The following is a 22,975-nucleotide window of genomic DNA, read 5'->3' as shown; positions in this document are numbered from 1 at the left end:
CCCACACGTCCCAGAGCTGGGAAGAGGCTCTGAGTCAGAAGAGCTGAGAAGCGCATGAGAGGACCGGCAGGCCAGGGTGTTGTCCACTGAATCTGGAGCCAGGAAAGGGGAGGGATGGGGGGACGGGACATGCAGAAAAGGGAAAAAGGGGCTGCCGTTCCTTCTAAGTCTAGGATCTTCGCGCTTTTTCCCAGAAGGCAAGAGGCCCCAGCACTCCTCCCTGCCTCCCACCCCACTACATTTCAAGTTCTAACAGAAGTTACCACAGGCAAACACGGGGGAACTCATGTGTTTCGACACAAGCAAACAATCTGACATCATATGCTACAGTAAAAGGAGTCAACAGATAAAACCCTAACACATCAAACCAACCTTCAAACCCTACAGACAAGCCCCTCCCCAAGCAGCAAGCAAATCAAAGCTTTCTGCCCACATGGCAAACTTCCGTCATGCAATTTTTTTTCACACTTTAACATCTCTAAAATTGGCATGCTATAATTTAATTGGCATTTCTTAATGATATATAAAATAATGGTGTTTCTTATCAATTATAGAGTTTCATAGTTGAGGAAATGTTATTACTGAAATTTTTAATTTAAACTGATCCTTGCAAGTGAGTGTTAACCTTAATTTCCTTGCTGGTCTACTGAAGACCAAAATAATTCCCAATTACCAAAGGTTAGCTGAACCTCAATTTTAATATACTTTTTATTCAGAGGAAAAAACATAAAGAAATTGGAATTACAACTGACTAACCATAATTAGAAAATTTTGCAAAAAAAAAAAAAGGCCTAAAGAATTGCTATTACTTAAAATAACTGACAACTGGTGATAAGATACATACCAAATGAAAAGAGTAATAAGCAAGATTCATGAGTCATCAACAGCTTCCTAAGATATTAAATTATACACAAAGGCAATGCTCATTTTAGATTTCCTAAGAGAAGTTATTCCTAATGGTCTTAAAAGACAGCTAACTTTCTAACAAAGAGTGCTAGACAATAAGAGAGTGTATTGATAATTAAAGCATTTGCCTATTCTTATCCCCTGAATTTCTTCCCACTCCTTTTGAAATAATACCTCTTAAAATTAGACATTGTTTGATGCATATCCTAAAGCGCACCTCCTCTGGCATTCAGCACACAAAGTGTTCAAAAGATTAGTTTAGAAAGATGATACATCATATTCAGCAGGAAGAGATCCATGAAATGCCAAGATAATCCAAATAACACACTGGACAGATAGAAAGCTTATAGATATTCCGAGGAGTCTGAGAGTCATGTTGGAATATTCGTGTACAAAGTAGTTCTTCTATAGGTACTGTCTAAAAGTTAGATCTAAGGAGCTCATTTGCTCTAATTAAAAGCATATATTACCACTGTGATGCTCAAAGACTAAAAGAAACAACCATACAGTGGTTTCTTGAAACACACAACAGGTAAGGGTGACTATTCCCAAGTTGCCAAATATCCTTTGTGGGATTAACTGATCAATGTTTTTACAAACATGAGAACTTAATTTTATAATAGGTCTTTCTAGATTCTCCTTCAATACCAGAGTAGGTATATTTATATACAAAAAGCAGAGGTGAAGGCAGGGATGTGAGATGACTTAACTGAAAATACTCAGTCTTGAATGGAAGGATGGCTGGGCAAAGCTTTAAGCTTTAAGAATCACAGGAGAGTTAATGTGCTAGACTGATAGGGATCACTGAACATTTTTTCCACACACATATTCCCGTAAGAAATACAAGCAAACTGAAACGTCACCTCCACAGCTTCCCAGGCCCATTTCCTGTACTTTGGATCATGAGTCAGCCGCCACATGTACATGTAGGTCTCAACAACTTCTGGCCGCAAGATGTAGTATTTCTCATTTTGCCTCGTAGCAATGGCTTCAACGCCACCATCGAACCTGAAAGCTTCTGGTCCCAGTTTCACAACTAAAAGACATGCAGTGGGGGACAAGGGTTATTGTCTCTGACAATGCTTAGTGTCTATAACTTAAATGAAATTAAAAGATACTTTAAAACATTCAAGACGGGTGCCAAAATGATCATTTTAAGGAATAGCTATAAACACTGTAAAATAAGCAATATTCAATATACATTTTTAATTTATCCACTGAAAGGAGTACATTTAAGAAAGTGGTAATAATCCTTTATTTTCTTTCACTTTACCACCATTTACTGAGTACTCACTGGGTCGGTGCAAAGCACCACCTTATTAGTGAGCTAAAAAATTAGCGTTTGAGAATTCTAAGTCATTATGGCATGAATGTATGGCATGAATTCTAAGTCATTATGGCATGAATGTTATATAGTATATGTGCATCAAACTTTTATAAGAAGACAGCTAGACTCATCATATGGGGCTTCCCAGGTGGTGCTAGTGGTAAAGAACCTGCCTGACAGTGTGGGAGACTTAAGAGACATGAGTTTGATCCCTAAGTCGGGAAGATTCCCTGGAGGAGGGCATGGCAACCCCCTCCAGTATTCTTGCCTGGACAATCTCATGGACAGGGGAGCCTGGTGGGTTACAGCCCATAGGGTCACAGAGTCGGATACAAATGAAGCAATTTAGCGTGCATTGTATATTTCATGGAGATTCTGGGAAGATTAATAATGGTTTATAACATACCAAATTTCTTCTGTATTAGGACAGGGACTCTCACCCAATATTATTTATGTAAAGCAGGGTCAATAAGTTAGACTGAACCTTTTATGGCCTGGTTTTTTGTTTATTGGTAAACTAAGGGTGGCGTGCTGCGATTCATGGGGTCACAAAGAGTCGGACACGACTGAGCGACTGAACTGAACTGAAACTAAGGGTAAATATTTTTATGCAGAAAAGCAATGCCTCTTAAAGTAAAAATGTAAATTCCTTTAAGATATTAATCATAACCATCAAATATTCATCAGGCACAGTGGATGTTCTTTTGATGGCAACAAATGGGCAAAGTTACTTACTGAATGAAATAAAAAGCACAAAGACTACACATGAAGAGTAACAGGGACTCACAGGTGCGATTGTAAGATTCGTGACAGGTCCGGGCAATTTCAGCCCCGAGCTGAAGGTAGTGTTGGGTCATTCCTTCAGGAGCGTCGTCTGCCCCGAGTGCAAACATGCCGCCAGCGAAGCAGGTCAGGTGGCCCATCTTGTGCTCCAGGAGGCCCCCTTTCCACTCTGCGATGTAAGTCAGGCCGTTGCGGGACTTCCGGATCAAGTGAGTCTCGATAGCCTGAAAATAATATGCATTTTCAACATTTTGTAATCTTTTCTCAGATTTATACTAAAAACACATTGTGGCTCAGATGGTAAAGAGTCCGTCTGCAACGCAGGAGATCAGGGTTCGATCCCTGGGTCGGGAATATCCCCTGGAGAAGGGAATGGCAACCTACTCCAGTATTCTTGCCTGGAAAATCCCATGGACGCAGGAGCCTGGTGGGCTACAGTCCATGGGGTCGCAAACAGTTGGACAGGACTGAGCAACTAACACATTCACTTTCACCACAACATTATATATATATATAAGAATAAAACCTCACTCACAATTTGAATTTGGTTCCATAAATACAGTTCAACTTGAAATTTCATTTATTGCTCTTGTATATCTCCTCTAATCTATGCTTTGTTCGTTTGGTGAGTTAGAATTAATGCTGCTGGGCCAGCCCCGTAGGTTTGGCTTGGTTCCATGATCAAACACCTGTAGTCCTCAGACCAGAAAAGTTGTCTCCTTTTCAAAGACAGGCCACTGGTATAGGAGTGAGAGCTGCTTTAATGCATTTCCATTTTCAAAAATAACACAAATCACAGGCTCAGCTCTGAATAATGAACAGAGCATATTTGTGTATAAAACCCAGGCTAGTGCTATTACTCTTCCTTTTTCTCCCTTAGGCTTGAAAGGATGGCAAAACAGAGTGGAGAAAAAGGAGCTGCTCTTCAGTCAGTCAGACTTTGTGTATGTATGCGCCGAGTTGCTCAGTCGTGTCTGACTCTGCGACGCCATGGACTGTAGCATGCCAGGCTCTTCTATTCATGGAATTTTCCAGGCAAGAATACTATAGTGGGTTGTCATTTCCTACTCTAGGGGATCTTCCTGATCCAGGTATCAAACCAGTGTCTCTTGCATCTCTTGTACCGGCAGGTAGAACTTTACCACTGCTTGGTCTGGGAAGACCCAATTGCTTGGCTTCAAATTCCAGCACTGACATTTACTATCTGTAAACTTTGTGGGTAATTTGCTTCCTGTATCTTTAAATCTCAGTATCCTTATCCATGAAATAGGAATAGTAGTATCCATTGAGAAAACTGCAACATTATGTTTATAAAGCAGTCAGTACAGTGATCAGTTCAGTTCAGTTCAGTCACTCAGTCATGTCCGACTCTTTGCGACCCCATGAATCACAGCACGCCAGGCCTCCCTATCCATCACCAACTCCCGGAGCTTACTCAAACTCATGCCCATCGAGTCGGTGATGCCTTCCAGCCATCTCATTCTCTGTCGTCCCCTTCTCCTCCTGCCCCCAATCTCTCCCAGCATCAGGGTCTTTTCCAATGAGGCAACTCTTCACGTGAGGTGGCCAAAGTACTGGAGTTTCAGCTTCAGAATCAGTTCTTCCAATGAACACCCAGAACTGACCTCCCTTAGGATGGACTGGTTGTATCTCCTTGCAGTCCAACGGACTCTCAAGAGTATTCTCCAACACCACAGTTCAAAAGCATCAATTTTTCAGCACTCAGCTTTCTTCACAGTCCAACTCTCACATCCATACATGACCACTGGAAAAACCATAGCCTTGATCAGATGGACCTTTGTTGGCAAGGTCATGTCTCTGCTTTTTAATATGCTGTCTAGGTTGGTCATAACCTTCCTTCCAAGGAGTAAGCGTCTTAATTTCATGGCTGCAGTCACCATCCGCAGTGATTTTGGAGCACAAAAAAATGAAGTCTGACACTGTTTCCACTGTCTCCCCATCTATTTCCCATGAGGTGATGGGACCAGATGCCATGACCTTTGTTTTCTGAATGTTAAGCTTTAAGCCAACTTTGTCAGTCTCCTCTTTCACTTTCATCAAGAGGCGCTTTAGTTCTTCTTCACTCTGCCATAAGGGCAGTGTCATCTGCATATCTGAGGTTATTGATATTTCTCCCAGCAATCTTGATTCCAGCTTGTGCTTCTTCCAGCCCAGCGTTTCTCATGATGTACTCTGCATATAAGTTAAATAAGCAGGGTGACAATATACAGGCTTGACGTACTCCTTTTCCTATTTGGAACCAGACTGTTGTTCCATGTCCGGTTCTAACTATTGCTTCCTGACCTGCATACAGGTTTCTCAAGAGGCAGGTCAGGTGGTCTGGTATTCCCATTTCTTTCAGAATTTTCCACAGTTTATTGTGATCCACACAGTCGAAGGCTTTGGCATAGTCAATAAAGCAGAAATAGATGTTTTTCTGGAACTCTCTTGCTCTTTCAATGATCCAGCGGATATTGGCAATTTGATCTCTGGTTCCTCGGCCTTTTCTAAAACCAGCTTGAACATCTGGAAGTTCTCGGTTGACTTATTGCTGAAGCTTGGCTTGGAGAATTTTGAGCATTACTTTACTAGCGTGTGAGATGAGTGCAATTGTGCGGTAGTTTATGAGCATTCTTTGGCATTGCCTTTCTTAGGGATTGGAATGAAAACTGACCTTTTCCAGTCCTGTGGCCACTGCTGAGTTTTCCAAATTTGCTGGCATATTGAGTGCAGCACTTTAACAGCATCATCTTTCAGGATTTGAAATAGCTCAACTGGAATTCCATCACCTCCACTAGCTTTGTTAGTAGTGATGCTTCCTAAGGCCCACTTGACTTCACATTCCAGGATGTCTGGCTCTAGGTAAGTGACCACACCATTGTGATTATCTGGGTCGTGAAGATCTTTTTTGTACAGTTCTTCTGTGTATTCTTGCCACCTCTTCTTAGTATCTTCTGCTTCTGTTAGGTCCATACCATTTCAGTCCTTTATTGAACCCTTTTTTGTCTGAAATGTTCCCTTGATATCTCTAATTTTCTTGAAGAGATCTCTAGTCTTTCCCATTCTATTGTTTTCTTCTATTTCTTTGCATTGACCACTGACGAAGGCTTTCTTATCTCTCCTTGCTATTCTTTGGAACTCTGCATTCAAATGGGAATATCTTTCGCTTTCTCCTTTGCTTTTTGCTTCTCTTCTTTTCACAGCTATTTGTAAGGCTTCCTCAGAAGCCATTTTGCCTTTTTGCATTTCTTTTCCTTGGGGATGGTCTTGATCCCTGTCTTCTGTACAATGTCACACCAAATTCAGACTTAAACTGAAGAAAGTAGGGAAAACCACTAGGCCATTCAGGCATGACCTAAATCAAATCCCTTATGACTATACAGTGGAAGTGAGAAATAGATTTAAGGGACTAGATCTGATAGACAGAGTACAGTGATTAGCACTTGATAAAAGCCATTTATTATCATCACATCACCACTGTGGTAACACATGAATTAAACTCCTCCCTAATAATTCTATTAAAAAGGATATTAATATGTGATGAATAAGTATTTTTTTTTAAGAGAAAACAGGTCTTTAAATTTGGGAGAAATGATTTTACAAAAATGACTAAACATCTTTGGTTATTTCTGCCCCAGAACTGTTGATATTCTTCTGTGTATATAAAGAAAATAAGCCTTATTAGAAAAAAAAAAGTTGCAGTGTAAGGGCTTCGCATTACTATTTTTATTACTTAAATAGGAAATATCCCCCCCACACCCTCAATTATTAATACTTCTTGGAAGGAGAAGGGCTATGACTGTGCCTATAACTGTTATAGTATCATCAAAAAAGAGATTTTAGGACGCACATTTGAGAATATAGGCATACCTTTTTTTATTGTGCTTTGCTTTATCACACTTTGCAGATACTGTATTTCCACAAACTGAAGTTTTGCTGTGACCCTGTGTTAAGAAAGTCTATCAGCATTGTTTTTCCAACAGCATTTGCTCTTTTCATGTCTCAGGGTCACATTTTGATAATTCGCAATACTTCAAACTTTTTCAATATTATTCTATTCATTATGGTGAATTGTATCTGTGATCTTTAATGTTACTATTATGACTCACTAAAGACTCAGATGATGGTTAGTATTTTTAACCAGAGTATATACATTGCTTGCTTTATACATACTGTTATCGTACACTTAACAACCTAAAGTGTAGTGTAAATATAACTTTATATGCATGGGACAACCAAAAATTTCATGTGAGTTGCTTTACTATGTTACTTGCTTTATTGCAGTGGTCTGGAACTGAACCCACAATATCTCTGAGGCATGCCTGAGGTAGATACAGACAAAACTGTGACAGAGAAGAATGAATGAAAATAAATGCATAGGTAGATAAAACCTCTGCTACCTTTATTGGAAGTAAACAAATGAAACCAAGATGGTAGGAAATAAATGAACATACTACTGTGCTCATTAACTGTGGTTAAGCTAATTTTATTGATAGTCTAGTTATTACATTAATATTTCACTCTTATTTAATGCAACTGAACATCTTAGATATTTACACTTCTCATAGCACAAATTGCAATAAAGTCCTTCAAGCAGTTACTTGTTCATCACCCAAGAAATTATTCTTTCTACATGGCAAGAGTAATAGCTTTGAGCATGCATTACAGAAACATTATTACCCTGTTATGGATCTTGAATAAAGTACTATATTATTTTTGGCATGATTCTGACCAAGTCACTATCTCTCAAAACAAACTACAGTGAAGTCCCAAGACTTTTGAAACAATGTTTGTGTGGCAATGGGAAAATGTAAATAATTATAAAGTAGGAAAAATTAGTCTTCAGTGGTTTTAAAATATGTTGTGTCAAGCCTATAGAGAATTGATTAGGAAAAAAAAAGTTGTATATTTTGTGATTTCATCCTTCTATATTTGAAAAAAATTAGTTCGCTGTGCCTCTAGAATCCTAGATGCCTAATACATCACCTGTCCAGGTCACTCCAATGGACCTTGTGGCAGCATGAGAATCTACCACCATGGATTCTTAGTATGGCTTCCAGATGAGGCCACATAACAGCCAGCTAAAAACTCAAAAGTATCTGTTACTAACACAAACCAAAAAAAAATGCCACTCTGGGATTAAATGGTATTCAAAAGGCACTAGAAGCTTAAGTTGATGGACTACACGTCCAGTAAATTAACTGTCCAGAACAACATTGCAAGGGATTCTCTACTTCATAACAATGATCTTTTAAAGTACAACCAGGTGGTGATAGCGCTAAAGAACTCGCTTGCCAATGCAGGAAATGTGAGACACAGGTTCGATCCCTGGATCGGGAAGATCTCCTGGAAGACGGCACGGCAACCCACTCCAGCATTCTTGCCTGGAGAATCCCATGGACAGAGGAGCCTGGTGGGCTTCAGTCCACAGGGTGGCAAAGAGTCAGACGTGACTGAAACGACTTAGCAAGCACGCAAGCAGCAAAATAAAACTATCACAAAGAAACTTTACTATGTAAGACATGACTACTTCTTCAAATCAAAAGTGTAATTGTTCTAACTTTGCTTTTTAAGTTGAAAAACACAATATGGATTGAAAGTGTTTTTACTATTAAGAGAAAGAGAAACACTTTGACTTCATTTGCTCTTAATGGATTTTCCTGTCAATGGTTTGTCTAAATACAATATGTTAAAAGCTGGGTGGGTATAGTTCTAGAAACCAAGGGAAAAGTATTTCAAAGAGTATTTTAAAGTTGTCTTTCCTAGAACATCAAGATCTTAGGGGGCCACTTTTAAGATTAGAATAATTAAAATGTCTGCCAGGACAGTAATTAAAAATGATATAATGGAAACCATACTGTTTGGAGAACTCCCTGAGTTAAAACCTGAAACCTCATAGGAATGAAGAAAAAATAAATCTGGAAGAGGGCATATGGACCATATCCTAATCTGCTTTTAATGTTTATCAAGGGTCTTAAAGGCTGTGCGAAATGAAGGCCAGTGTTCTAACTAAGGTGTCTGGTTCCTATATCTGAAATATTAAAGAGTTGCATCTGCTCTGTGTAGTGAAGTTCACTATTGACCTTGGCGGGAACCAGTGTAATATTAAATCTAGAGAGAGAGGATGTAGGTATGCATGTGGCTGATTCACTTCATCGTACAGCAGAAACCGACACGACAGAGTAAAATAATTACATTCCAATCAAAAAGTGGTGACGGGAAAACCGGACAGCTACATGCAAGAGCCTCAAACTGGACTACCTTTTCACACCATATATAAACATAAATTCAAAATGGATTAAAGACTTCAGTGTAAGATCTGAAACTATAACGCTCCTAGAAGAAAATATTGGCAGTGCATTCTTTGACATTGGTCCTAGAACAGTATATTTGTATTTATATGACTTCCTTGATGGCTCAAATGGTAAAGAATCTGCCTGTGATGCAGGAGACCTGGGTTCAATCTGTGGGTTGGGAATATCCCCTGAGAAGCGAATGGCTATCCACTCCAGTATTCTTGCCTGGAGAATTCCATATATCGTTTTTTGATCTGTCACCTTAGGGAAGGAAAATAAAATCAAACAAGGGAGACTACATCAAACTAAAGAGCTTTTGCACAGTGAAGGAAACGAACAACAACAACAACAAAAATGAAAGGCCACCTACCAAATGGGAGAAGATATCTGAAAATATATCTGATAAAGGATTAAACAAAATCCACAAAGAACTCATACAACTCAACAAATAACCCAATTAAAATGGACAGAAAACCTGAATAGACATTTTTACAAAGAAGAGAATAGACAGAGAGATGGCCAACAATCACATGAAAAGATGCTCAACATCACTCATTATCAGGGAAATGCAAGTTAAAATCACAATGAGCTATCACATCACACCTGTCAGAATGGCAATCATCAAAAAGACAACAGATAACAAGTGTTGATGAGGATATGAAGAGAATACGGTTGATAATACTGTAATAACTTTGTATGGGGACAGATGGTTACCAGGCTCACTGTGGGTGATAATTTTATAACATACACAAATGTCAAATCACTAGATAGTACATTTGAGACTAATATAATATCATACATCAACTACATCTCACTTAAAAAAAACTAAACTAACACAATATTGTTAGTCAACTATACTCCAATGGAAAATAAAAACAAAAAAACTATTTAAGGAAACAAACATATTATATATTTACCTAACACACTACTTAGTACACAGTAAACCAATAAATATTTGTTCCCCTCATCCCTCTTCTATCACAAAGACCTTTGAAAACTATTAGTAATCGTCCCTTACAGATTAGTTTGGTTACTTCACATTTTTATTTCAAAGTACTGTCCATAATTAAATGGAAGTAGCCATTAGGACTGTCTGTAATTTTGGGTAATTTTAACTTACTTAATTTTCAGAATATAAATTCAGGATTTTACAATAATTTTAACTGTGACTTTAACAGGGAACTCACACTTATTGAAGAAAAATACCTCATTTCCAGATGTGTGAATCCATGAAAAAACTTCTAACTGCCCTATTAGAACTAAACCATATCAAGTATGATTATTATTGTTATAATTATACTAGCACATATTGAATTCTACCTAACTGGAAATATTTTGCAACCTACTCATGCAGTGTTTCATTTTTTCATTAAAGCTTGATTAATATGCAAGTTATAAGTTAGTTGAGTGCCAATAATGATTTAAATTTATGTTTACCTTAATAGCATCAAAATACATTTTCTTAGCCTGGAGATCTGTCTTGTCAGACATTAACCATGCCTTTAGCAAATATTCATAAAAACTGTCTCCAAGTCCTCCAACTGATACATGATCTGCAAAGAGAAGAAAATGAATTTTAGAGTGATTCAGACTTTAATTCAGATAATACAGCAAAATCACATCAGTATGTAGGATGCAAAACCCTAAGTCAACAGCAAGTCAATGGTACATTTAAATTCCAACAAATCTCCTGTTTTCAGAAAGATATTCTGAAATGAGCAGATGTGCTGTTAATTAATGTGATATACTTTCAATAATAACCACTGTAGTTTTATAAACATGCAGATAAAAAATAATCAACCCTAATTCTAAAATTCTGTTTCATTAGAAAAAATACTAAATTAAAATGTTTCACCATATATACACAGAAATTTTAATTGCTTTATCTCTCAGTAAGATAATAAACCATGTCAAAGCTATGAGTATCATCATATCTTACAAAAAAAGAAAAAAAAACCTGGCCTGAAAAATAACCAGAAACTTCTCAGTTTCTTGTAATTATTATTATTTGATAGCTTTTGTAGTATTATCAATGTGAAGGGTCAAAATTCTTTAGGGGAGGCCAGTAAGAAAGAAGACAGGGCAGAAGTTTTTCTTCCTAATACAGTCACCCCTCTGCATCTGTGGGCTCCCTGTAAGTAAATCCAGTCAACTGTGGATTGAATATATAGAAAAAAAATTTGAGGAAGTTCCAGAGAGCAAAACTTGAACTTGCCACACACAGCAAAATATGATTTTAATGGCATTTATACTGTATTTACATAGCATTTACACTGTATTAGGTATTAAAGGTAGCGCAGTGGTAAAAAATCTGCCTGCTAGTGCAGGAGACACAGATTTGATCCCTGGGTTGGGAAGATCTCCTGCAGCAGGAAATGACAAACCACTCCAGTATTCTTGCTGGAAAACTCTTGTGGACAGAGAAGCCTGGCGGGCTAGAGTCCATGGGATCACAAAGAGGCAGACATGACTGAGCAACTAAGCATGCAAGTGCACACAGGTATTAAAGGTACTCTAGAGATGATTTAAAGTATCTGGAGGATATGCATAGGTTACTTGTAAATACATGCCATTTTATATAAGGAATGAGCATTCATGAATTTTGGAATTGTGGAGTCCTGGAAGCTATACTCTACAGATAGGAAGGATGGATTGTACTCCATTCCTACAATCCCTCTCCACTGTCATTTATTATGCTAGATCCACTACATAATATTATAAACAATCTTGTAACTTGTAGGTAGGTAATCTCCTTTAAAAGTGAGATAAGAGGCTTAGAGGAGCTAAATGTGATTTTAACACTGGTAGGTAGCCAAGTGACTCTCCAGCCCACACAGGGTCTCAAATTTGCAATCACGTGCTCTCCAATATATACATCAACTGTATGTATTCTTTTGCCTACTACTTGAATTAATACATTTTCCAAGCATATTTACCTGTAAAAACAGAGACACACTCTCTTTGAAAGATCATTCCTAGAATTCACAGACAATTTGAGCATTAATAAGATGGTCTTATTTGGGAAATTTGCATTTGAAGTTTCAAACCTTAAAACTAATTTTATGTATCTATTAAAAAAATATTTGTTGACTTAGTTACACAAAAGTAAACTGATTTTTATACCAGTATCCAAACAATTTTCTCCTGAGTCCCACCCAACAATGAAACTTGGACATTGGGACCTAAAATTGAAGAGGTAATAAGAATGAATATATTATCTTTCCCTCCTCAACCTTATCTTAGCCTTGGTCCCTATTTCACTAAGTGGCACCATCATACTGCCAGGTCTACATAAGTCAGACATCAGATGCTCATTCTTTACTTCTCTCCCTCACTCCCACATTCACTGAGTTATTGAACTCTACTAATTTTACGCCCAATGTATCTCTCGAGTCCATCCACTCCTTCCTGTCTTCACTAATACAATTTTGACCTGAGCTACCACTATGCCTGAGTCTGCAATGGCTAATTATCTTGTCTCCTGCACCGTGACAGCATTTTGCTATTTAAACTAATTAAAAAATCAGTTCCTCAGCCATACTAGTGCTCAAGAGCTACATGAGGCCTTGGCTACTGCACTGGAGGGAAGATACAGCACATTTCCGGCATCACAGAAGGTTCCAATGGCAGTACCATTCCAATCTATCCTCCACATTAATGCCAGAAAAACTCTTAACATGTGAATCGGATCATCCCTTTCTTGATGCCTTTAATGTTAAAGACTCAAATCCTGGGTCTTTGGAGACCAGGGAGGCCCTGCATGATCTCAGCCTTCCCTATATCATCCATCCTGCTCTCTACCCTCTCGATATATGGCCCTTCTTTTGGTTTCACAAAACAATCAGACTCCTTCCCATCTCAGGGTCTCTCAAGGTGTTGTTCTCTCTGCCTGAAGTGTGCTGCCTGACTCCTCTCCCCTTCCTTCAGTAATCCTTACTCACATTTCATGTGTCAGACTGCCCACTAGGCTCTCTCATCATGCACTTTCTCACAGCACATGCTTGCCACATCTGCACTTTCATTAAATGGTGACTTTTTTGTGTGTGTCTTCTCCATGAGATTATGGTCCAGGAGGGCAGGGACTAGACCTATTATGTTTTCCAGTCCACGTCAACCCCTAAGAAGTATCTTGCACATAGTAGGTACTCAGTAAATAACTGATGAACAAAGACCCAAATTCTTTTAAGTTAATCTTATTAAGGACTACATTTGTGAAGCCAAGAAGGGATATATTTTTAAGTTAATGTGTGATTTTCTTTTGCAGAAAGCCCAGAATTATAGTTTAAGTTTTATTGTAAAATTAGTATTTTTATAATTGTAAGGCTGATCCTTAAAAGAGCAGTTTGACATGACCTTTACAATTTCCTAAATAAACCACCTTAGAAACCTCTGACATTTACAAACTAAACAGACTAAGTACCATCTCATCAATAAGAAGCCTTGTTGTTATAAACATGATCACAGGAGACAAAGGCAAGTGATGCGTGGTAAAGCAAATCTCTGTCCAGTTACTGTCAAAATAACAGGGACTAAATGAAGTAATAGGAAATGATGGCCATGATTCAGACATGTCCGTTAGAGTTAAAGCAATAAGAGTTGAAAACTAACAGCCAGAAACAGCTTCATTTTCTTCCCCCTTGGGTTATGATTCTATAATGGAGGAAGACGCAAGCTTGGGCATTTGGTGATTTTTTTTTAAAAAGGAAAAGGGTTTATTTACATATTTGCTTTAATGCCAGTTAGTTTTCTATTTTTTTCACCTATAAAATTTTTATATTTGGAAAGAATCAAAATAAAGGAACATAAAGGAATATGGAGGAGAAACAAGAAAAACTCTTCTTTATAATTTAGCATTTCACTCACTAAGCTCCCCCCCATTTCTGGATGACTATTTGTGTTGGCAACAAAGTCCTGTGTAAACATCTTAGTGGCTGTAAGAGAGAACATGCCTCATTTTATCAGCAGGAAAAGACTGTCTACTAGAAGGAACATATATGGTATTCTTATTCCCAAATGCTCTAAACATAATGTGTATGACAGTCACTCAAATATTATACTCTTCTGTAAAAGGGGTAATTTATTCTTTTCAATAGTAATAGGTTCCAGAAAAGGATGTCTGCTACTTAAAAAGAGAAAAAAAGATCAAAAGAATCAAGACAAGAAGGATTATATACTCAATATCTTCACCCTTTAATTTTATAGACTTCATCTGAATGTGAACTTCCCTCTTCAAAGCAATCCTCCAATGATGCTCGTTACACCATATTTTATACATATATATAATTACTGTGTTACTATATGTATATATAATATGGTGTTCCTATACACACACACAATGTTGTCTCTATTAATTGAAGAAGGGTGACAGCTGTTCTGTTTATAGACATGGAACCCCATCTTTGGCCTCAACAGTCACGACATATTATTAGTGATCAGGACTAGATGTTGTCTCTCAACCACAATTGAGGAGCAGGACACAAATGGTTCAGAGAGGAAAAACAGAACCATTACTAAAAGCAGAGGCAGGAGTCAGACTGGATACACACTGCATGCGTATTCACAAAATTCAAGTAAACTTCTACTAGCTGTAAGACATTATGTGATGGGTTAACAAATATGACAAAGTCACTGTCCTCAAAAGTTCTGGATGCCTAGGAAGATGGATATGTATATGAACCATTAGGAAAAGGATTGTGATAGGAAGGTACCCAAAGTGTTGGGATGGGGGAGGAAGATGGGGGCAAGCAGAAGAGGAGTGGGTGAACAATTGCCAAACAGTGTCTAGAAGAAGGCTACGTAGAAGAAAGGGTGATTGAGTTGGTTCTTGATAGGGCTAGAAAAACAGGAAAATGGCTGAGGGAAAAGGCACAAAAGACAAGCCCCAGATATGGCCAAGCAGAACTTGATTAATAAATTAAAAAAAAGTGCATCTTCCTTGTGGCTGGAACATTGGATGGGGATGGGGGAAGAGAGGCAGGAGATGCATGAACCCTATTTGTTTTTCCATCAGGAAATTGGCCCATAAGCAATTCAATTACAAAAGGCTCTTTGTACCAGGAAACACGGACAAATACATAGTACATTGGTGACCCAGAAGGTGAAACTGAGATGTTCCAGAACAACTGACTCTTTCTGTCCTTCTTCATAGTGACCTCTAAATTCTATAACACAGGAAGGAAAGAGCAACTCACAGAGACTCTTCTTTAACTTTTGAAATCTTTCATGAGAACTTTAAAAATACTCTTCCTTTCAGAGAATCATATCTAGTTATCTTGAATTGAGAAAGTTACTCAAGGTCTATTTTTTCCAAATATTATGGTGGCCCTCACATTTTTAACCTCAGTATGCTTTAACACTCTTAAAAATGAATAAGCATGGTGAAGAATTCATTTATGTAATATCTATCAATATTTGGGTTTCCCAGGTGGTGCTAGTGATAAAGAACCCACCTGCCAATTAAGGCGACACAAGAGGCATGGGTTCGATTCCTGGGTTGGGAAGATCCCCTGGAGGACAACCCGTTCCAGTACTCTTGCCTAGAGAATCCCATGAACAGAAGAGCGTGGTGGGCTATAGTCCATATAGTAGAGTTGGACATGACTGAAGCAACTTAGCATGCATACATATCAATATTTGCCATACTGGAAAGTTAAACAGAACTTAAATATTTTTATTAAAGTAATAATATACCCATTATATTAATATATAGGCTTTTCAGAAGAATATGCTATATTTTACCAAAAAAAAAAATAGTGGGAAGACAGACACCGTTTTACATTTTTGCAGATCTCTTTAATGTTTGCTATACTAGAAGACAATTGGATTTTCATATCTGCTCTACGTTCAATCTGTTGTTATATGTTGTACTGGCTGAAACATATGAAGAAAATGCAGCGTCACACATTTATATAGTTGGAAAGCAAAGAGTATTTTGATAGTCTTTTCAGATAATTGCAGATAATTTTTTTGGTACTACAACAAAACTTGACAAGTGGTTAAAGTTTTTAACAGTTAAAATGTGGAGTTAGAACTCACATCAATGAATTTTTGTACTATTACATTAAAATCCACTGGGCCATCTTGCACTTTAAATGCACTTTTTCTCACACATGATTTTGCAGCATCATACATGGTCATTTGGGAAATACTGGTTCTCTGAGTTATGCACATCTTCCAGATGACGATACATTTGACTACATAGCATCAAAAAAACCATATTTGTTATATCATCACCAATCTTAGCAGAAGAATCTTTTAGTGTTGGTGAAAGGCATTAAGCTTATGGTGGCATGTGCAAATTTTTCAAAACTCTAATTATAAGCTCAAGTTTTATCTTTGGTAGAGACACTCTTCATTTTCCTTGAAGCAACATGCTCATTTTTGTGACATTTACCAATTACCCAAGTCTGAATAATCAGTTTGTCTTCAGTACTTCTTTCAAGTAAAAATGATGACTCATGAAACAACACGGCAGCTAGTTCAGCTTGCAACTCAAATCACAACACAAGTGCTTTTCCATGAGGTTTTTAATCATGCAGCAGAAGCGTTTTGTGTCTTTTTCACTTAAACATACAGAATATTACAAGGATGTGATCTACTCAGTGATTGAGATTTACTAGAATCAGTAAATGTTTTGCTTCATTAACAGCATTCATGAGTGAAAGTGGCATCTTTTATTTGTTGTGGTTATCTGTAGTGAAGGACATAACCACAGGCAAATCTCATGTTACTGCCCTTCATTTTATTGCCCTTTGCAGATACTGAGTTTGTTAGAAGTTGGAAGTTTGTGAAAACCCCGCATTCAGCAAGTCCGGTATCATTATTCCAAAACCACTTGCTCACTTCCTGTCTCTGAATCATAGTTTGATAATTTTCCAATGTTTCTAAGTCTTTCACTACTATTATATTTTTTATGGTCAACTGTGATCAGTGATCTTTGATGCTACTATGACTTGGTAAAGACTCAGAAAATGGCTAGCGCTTTTTAGCAATAGAGTATTTTTACGTTAAGGTAAGTATATTGCTTTTTAGATATAATATTGTACTACTGCATGCTTAATGGACTACAGTATAAACATGACTTTTATATGCACTGGGAAATCAAAAAAATTGTGTCACTTGCTTTACTGTGATATTTGATTTACTGCAGTGGCCTGAAACGGAACCTGCAATGTCTCTGAGGTTTGCCTATTAGTATCTGGTGTCTCTGGCACGATTCTCACCACGGCTTCAGCAGTTTTACTCACCACTGCTTTTGCAACATAACTCCAACTGTCAACACGGTGAAAAGTATTATTATAAAAATAGCTTTGATTGTGGAGATCCCCTGAGAGGTCCAGAGAACATCTAAGGGTCTAGCAGACCACGCTTAGGTTAAGTGGCAACCTTGATTGTGGAGTTATGATGTCAATGACAAGCCTTCCACAGACATGACTAATGCAGACATAGATTTTAGCACATTTTTTCCTATTAAATTATTCTTTAAGAAAAATACTTGTGAAGTAACAGTGAGGCATACTCACCTAAGAATACCCTATTTAAATATAAAGAAAAAACTCTGGAGCAAAATCCCAAGGCGTCGCTAACATCCTTGGCACTGCTGGACATCTCACTTAGGACTCTTCATTTGCTCTCGGGTGCTGCTTAATCTGCCACTGTTTTCCCCAATCAGCCTGAGAACATGTCTTTCAGCTACTCTGAGTCTTTATATCCTTGGTCAAAGGCCCTCAGGATCTTAAGTGAGGGCTTCCAGCACAATACTTTCTCCTATGATAAAGGTAGCTCTCCTGGCGAGAAGCCTTTATCTGCTGCCTTAAAACTGACTAAAGAAAAGTACCCTGTTTGCTCCTTCAATTTCTCAGCCCTTAAAGATTCAGGCTCCTCTTTCATCCTGTAGCCAAGCAGAAAGAGAAAATGTTACGAAACAGAATGCTGTAGCTACTCTGGGCAAACCCTGCTGGTCATTAGCATCAAGAACAATTTTCTTATCTGCATAATCAGTTTGTTAGAGGCTATCATCCCCACACTACCCTAACCAGATCTCCCCTTTCTGGTTACCACCTTTAAGTGTGCTTAATCAGGCTCACAGTTATGCATGAAAAAGAAACAATCCAGTTCCCCTGGTAACATTTACAGTCTGCCTTACAACAGAAGCCTGTTTATGAAGGGAACCTGCCCCTTTTCTAAGGATTCTCCAACAAGATTTGGGCTGTTTTGGTGTTCCTTCTCTCTGTTAGTAGAACAGTGCTAGGTACTATAAACAGCTAAAACAAGGCTTAACTCTTGACTTACATTGAGCCCACTGTCCACTATTGGGATTCAGATAGTTAGGGTAAAGTCCTTCTGGTTTTTCCAGGTTGTTCAGAACTGTTCGAATATTCATTACCTAGAACAGAAAATGAAATGTTACTATGAAAAATCTAAAGAAAAAAACAAGTTTGGTGCCATTTTTCTCTTTCTTGATTACATTTTTTCCCATGTTAGAATAACAGTCGATTTAAATGATGCAGTATTAGAACAAAGATAGTTGCCACCACCTTACAAATAATAAGAGTCAGTGAATATAGTCACACTGATTACCATATGCCAGACACCATATAAAGAAGTAGAATGTATCAGTGGATACACTGGATAAACAAAGTCATTACTGTTTTGGAGTTTGCATCCAGTGGAGTGAGACAGCTAAGAAACAAATAAATAGTCAAGTGGCAATAAAAACTATAAAAAATACAAAGGGGTAATGGGACAGAGTGATGGGAGGTGGTGAGGCTGCATTTGGTTAGGGTGCTCTGGGGAGGTTACTGGGAGAGTGTTTAAGCACAAATAAGCCCTGAGAAGAGAGTGGGTTTGGCAAGACCACAGAGGCTGGAGGTGAGGAAGCAAAGGTAGACAGGACCCACACTGTGCAGGCCTCACAGATCATATCTTAACCTGAGTAAGATGCAAAGCCATTGAAAACCTATAATTTTACAGGATCAGTGTGACTGAGGGGTTAAGAGAGGGAGTGGTAAGAGACGGCTGCTGCATGCTCCAGGTGAGAGATGATGGGTCCCTGAACCAGGGTAGTGCACAGGGGATGGATACAGAAGATTTCTTGATGGTTTGGACCTGAGGTTTATAAAAAGAGAAGAACCATGATGACTTCAAGAGTTTTGGTCTGAGCCCTTTCCCCAGAGTCAAGACTAGAGTGGAAGCAGGTGTGGGGGCTGAGTCTGAGGCATTTTAGGTGGGACTTGTCTGGGCGACCTCGCAGTGAAGATGGTGAATAGGTACTTGGCTATAGAGCTTGGAGTTCAGGGGGCAGGTTGGGACTGGACTTACAAATGTGAAGGCAGTCAGCATACAGATAACACATAAAGTCATGAGATGGGAGAATAATGGAGAGGGTGACAGTAAAAAGAAGAGCCCCCAGTTTGGGGGCTGGGGTTTTCCAGTGTTTAGAGGTTGGGGCGATGAGGAGGAGCCAACAGAAGAGAGTGAGAAGGAAGCAACCCAGGGGAGGACTGTGTGTCTGCCTCCAGGGCCAGAGAAAGCCTCCTGGAGAAGGAAGTGATCCGGTGCATCAGCGCCGGGAGGGCGAGGAAGACGGAGGGATGAGAAGGGTCACTGGATGTGGCAACAGTGCGGCTGGGAGGAAAGCCCGGCTGGAAAGCGTTCCAGGAGGGGGAGTCAGGCAGAGAAGACAACACACACAGACAACGCTTGCAAGGACTCTGCCGTGAAGGGGAGCCGGCAAAGCGCGGTGAAAGCTAAACAAGGCGGGGTGGTGGGTGGTGGGTGTGTTTCTTGAAAATTAAAAATCAATTCAACTGTGACCTTGCATTTGTAAAACTGAGTTTAAAAAGTCTTTCACATGTGTGGTTCACACAGTCCACAAAAACACTGTATGCTTTTTAGAAAAGGGAAAAAATTCAGAGAGGGGAAGTTACTTACTGGAGGTGCAGAGAACTGGACATGTAAGGCAGGCCCTCTTGCAATGAGTTAGAACAGTGCCATGAAATAGAGCTTTATAGTTTGGTTACAAGCAATGCTGCATGTAACAAAACTTCATGAAGGGCTCCATTAGACTTGGCTATTCTGTTCCACATTCCATATGCCTAAATCTCCCCAGAGAGGATATTCTTTCCTACAAGTACTCTTTTGTAATGCAAGGTCGACTGGAGAATCTCACCTTATCAGCAAAGATGGGGTTTCCTGATAAGTAGCTCAAGTGCATAAACTCCAAGTGCAGAGTTCCAAATTCTGCCAAAATACTGCTCCCTCCTGAGGCCCAGGGCCAGTTCCTTCCAATCCCACTATAGAAAAGAAGAGAGCGAAGAGTTACGGGTCAGACCAATTCCATCTTTTTGCAGCTCTAAGTAGTAGAAGCTAAAGAGACAGCTTGTGAATAATGGCATCTCAGCTAACAGATCACTTTGTATATTTTAAAATATTCACTGCTGTTTTCCTTGGCGACTGGTTTCAAGCTTTGACCCTTATCTCCAGATGGAAAATTACTTTTGACATAAGTCAGAAAAAAGTTGTTATGTGCTTACTGTTGATGGACAAGTATTTCAGAAGGTATAGGTGCCATATAGAGACATACACCCATTCCAATTAGAATATAAAACAAAGTCAGACCAAAATACCCCCACCATGTTCGAGATTCCACATAAAGCCTTTCAACATTTTATTTAATAAAAGTCCAGGGACTTTTATTGATTTTACATATAACATTTTCTATACAATTTTATAGAAAACATTATTCTTGGATATAAGATCCAACACTCATTCCAACCCGCTTCAAACTTCCTCCCCATTTACTTGACATCCTTTCTTATGTTTCCCTTCACACAATATTACCTATTCTCTAAGGCACTCAGGTATTATTCCATGATCTAGTTAATTTATGCTAAAAAATTTCAACAAAATTATGTAATTCAAATCTGAAAGACATCAATCAGATACACTTAAAAAATGATTGCCTTGTGGCTTATCTTAGTGAAATGCTTTTTAGAAAGAGTTAGTCCCAAATATACGCTGACACAAATATGTACAAGTGACTCTTGAGACATGGTCATACCCTTGGGTATGGTTTATTTTTGGAAGGTTATTTAAAATGTCAAACACAGGTGATAATTCAAATAAAGAATAAAGCTAATGATTCTCCTGACCAATAAATCTCCTTCCAGAAGCTGAAAATCCACATTTTGGTTTTCATTCAGACTCACGTTTATTGTATGCCTACTCTTTGCCAGGGACTACAGTAGGACATTGGGTTCCAAGGATTTTTATAATGAATGAATCACTCTTAACCGCCTTCTAGTATAATGGGAGAGAAAGACCTAAGCATAAATAATTCTAATCACATACGATAAGAGCCAAGTTAAGTGTGTGAAGTGTTCTGAGTGCCTAGAGCCAGGACATGCAATCCAGCATGGTAGTGATCAAGATGGCTTCTTTAAGAAGAGTCTTGAGTTGATTCTTGAAGGGTAAGTAAGAGATAGTGAGGGAAGAATGAAGAGAGAATCCAGACAGTGAGAGACTCCCAGCAGAGGGGCTAGCCAGGAACTGGAGGTAGCTCCAGAGATTGGTAAGTGGAGGGAGGGGAAGGCGGAAGGAGAGAAGGCTACAAGGTTAAGTTAACGCCAAATCTTGGAGGGTAAAGAGCCTCTTGAAGAGGATGGAAGAGGACAGTGAAAAAGCTGGCTTAAAACTCAATAGTCAAAAAACTAAGATCATGGCATCTGGTCCCACCACCTCATGGCAAACAGATGGGGAAAAAGTGGAAGCAGTGACAGATTTTATTTTCTTGGGCTCCAAAATCACTGTGGACAGTGACTGCAACTATGAAATTAAAAGACAGTTTACTCCTTGAAAGGAAAGCTATGACAAGCATATTAAAAAGCAAAGACATCCCTTTCCTGACAAAGGTCCATCTAGTCCAAACTGTGGTTTTTCCAGTAATCATGTATGAATGTAAGAGCTGGACCATAAAGAAGGCTGGGTACTGAAGAATTGAGGCTTTCAAATTGTGGTGCTGGAGAAGACTCTTGAGAGTCTCTTGGACTGGAAGGAGATCAAACCTTTCTTTCTAAGTTGGCTCCACTGACATACTGCTCTTGGTGTACCCTGGGTTTCCCACCTGCTTTGTTTTTCATCTTAGGTATTCACAACCCTGGGTAAACCCTCTGTTCTGTCACTGCTTCTGCCGCAGGGCTTCTAAGGACACTAAGGAAAAGGAAAATAATGATGACAAACTGGTATCTGACATGGCATGCCTTCCTCTTATTCCCTGCTTCTTTTTAGAAAAATCTAGGTTTTGTTTCCAAAACACAAATTTATAGTAAACCTAATAAACAGAAATAAAAGACAGAGATCTGAAAATATTTATTTTAGAAAATGCCTTACATTTACTAACTTCTGGGACTGAGTCAGTTTTTATTTTCATGGTTGGCTTAGGTAAAAAGAATAGCCAATCATCCAAATAGGGTGAACAGCTACTTTCAAATTTTATTAACATATGGGAAATGCATACAGTAATTGGTCATTAATTTGCTGTCATGACATATTATTTTTTTATTCTAACCGTTCCATCACTGACCAAAGTCAATAAGCCTATTTAGCAAAACTACAAATTTCCATGTTCCAGGGAATCTATAAAAAACAAAGCTACAAAACCAAG

General features: G+C 38.6%; 1 protein-coding gene across 2 annotated transcripts in view; it reads right to left on the bottom strand.

The window, feature by feature from the left end:
- MAN1A1 (mannosidase alpha class 1A member 1) overlaps positions 1–22,975 on the bottom strand; it is a 168,789-nt gene that overhangs the window by 7,119 nt on the left and 138,695 nt on the right. Inside the window, exons 7-11 of one of the 2 annotated variants that reach the window (XM_065911830.1) lie at positions 20,483–20,606; positions 18,604–18,697; positions 10,750–10,865; positions 3,021–3,240; positions 1,770–1,942 (exon numbers count right to left, since the gene is read on the bottom strand). In XM_065911830.1, coding sequence (XP_065767902.1) covers positions 1,770–1,942; positions 3,021–3,240; positions 10,750–10,865; positions 18,604–18,697; positions 20,483–20,606 — 727 coding nt within the window. Of the gene's footprint in view, positions 1–1,769; positions 1,943–3,020; positions 3,241–7,390; positions 9,574–10,749; positions 10,866–18,603; positions 18,698–20,482; positions 20,607–22,975 lie in introns of those variants that run through there. The other variant, XM_065911831.1, reaches the window with a different exon arrangement.

The sequence above is a fragment of the Muntiacus reevesi genome, chromosome 19 (assembly GCF_963930625.1).
Source record: "Muntiacus reevesi chromosome 19, mMunRee1.1, whole genome shotgun sequence".
Taxonomy (NCBI): domain Eukaryota; kingdom Metazoa; phylum Chordata; class Mammalia; order Artiodactyla; family Cervidae; genus Muntiacus; species Muntiacus reevesi.
The sequence above is the reverse complement of the archived record's forward strand: the minus strand, read 5'-3'. Positions and strand labels throughout refer to the sequence as shown.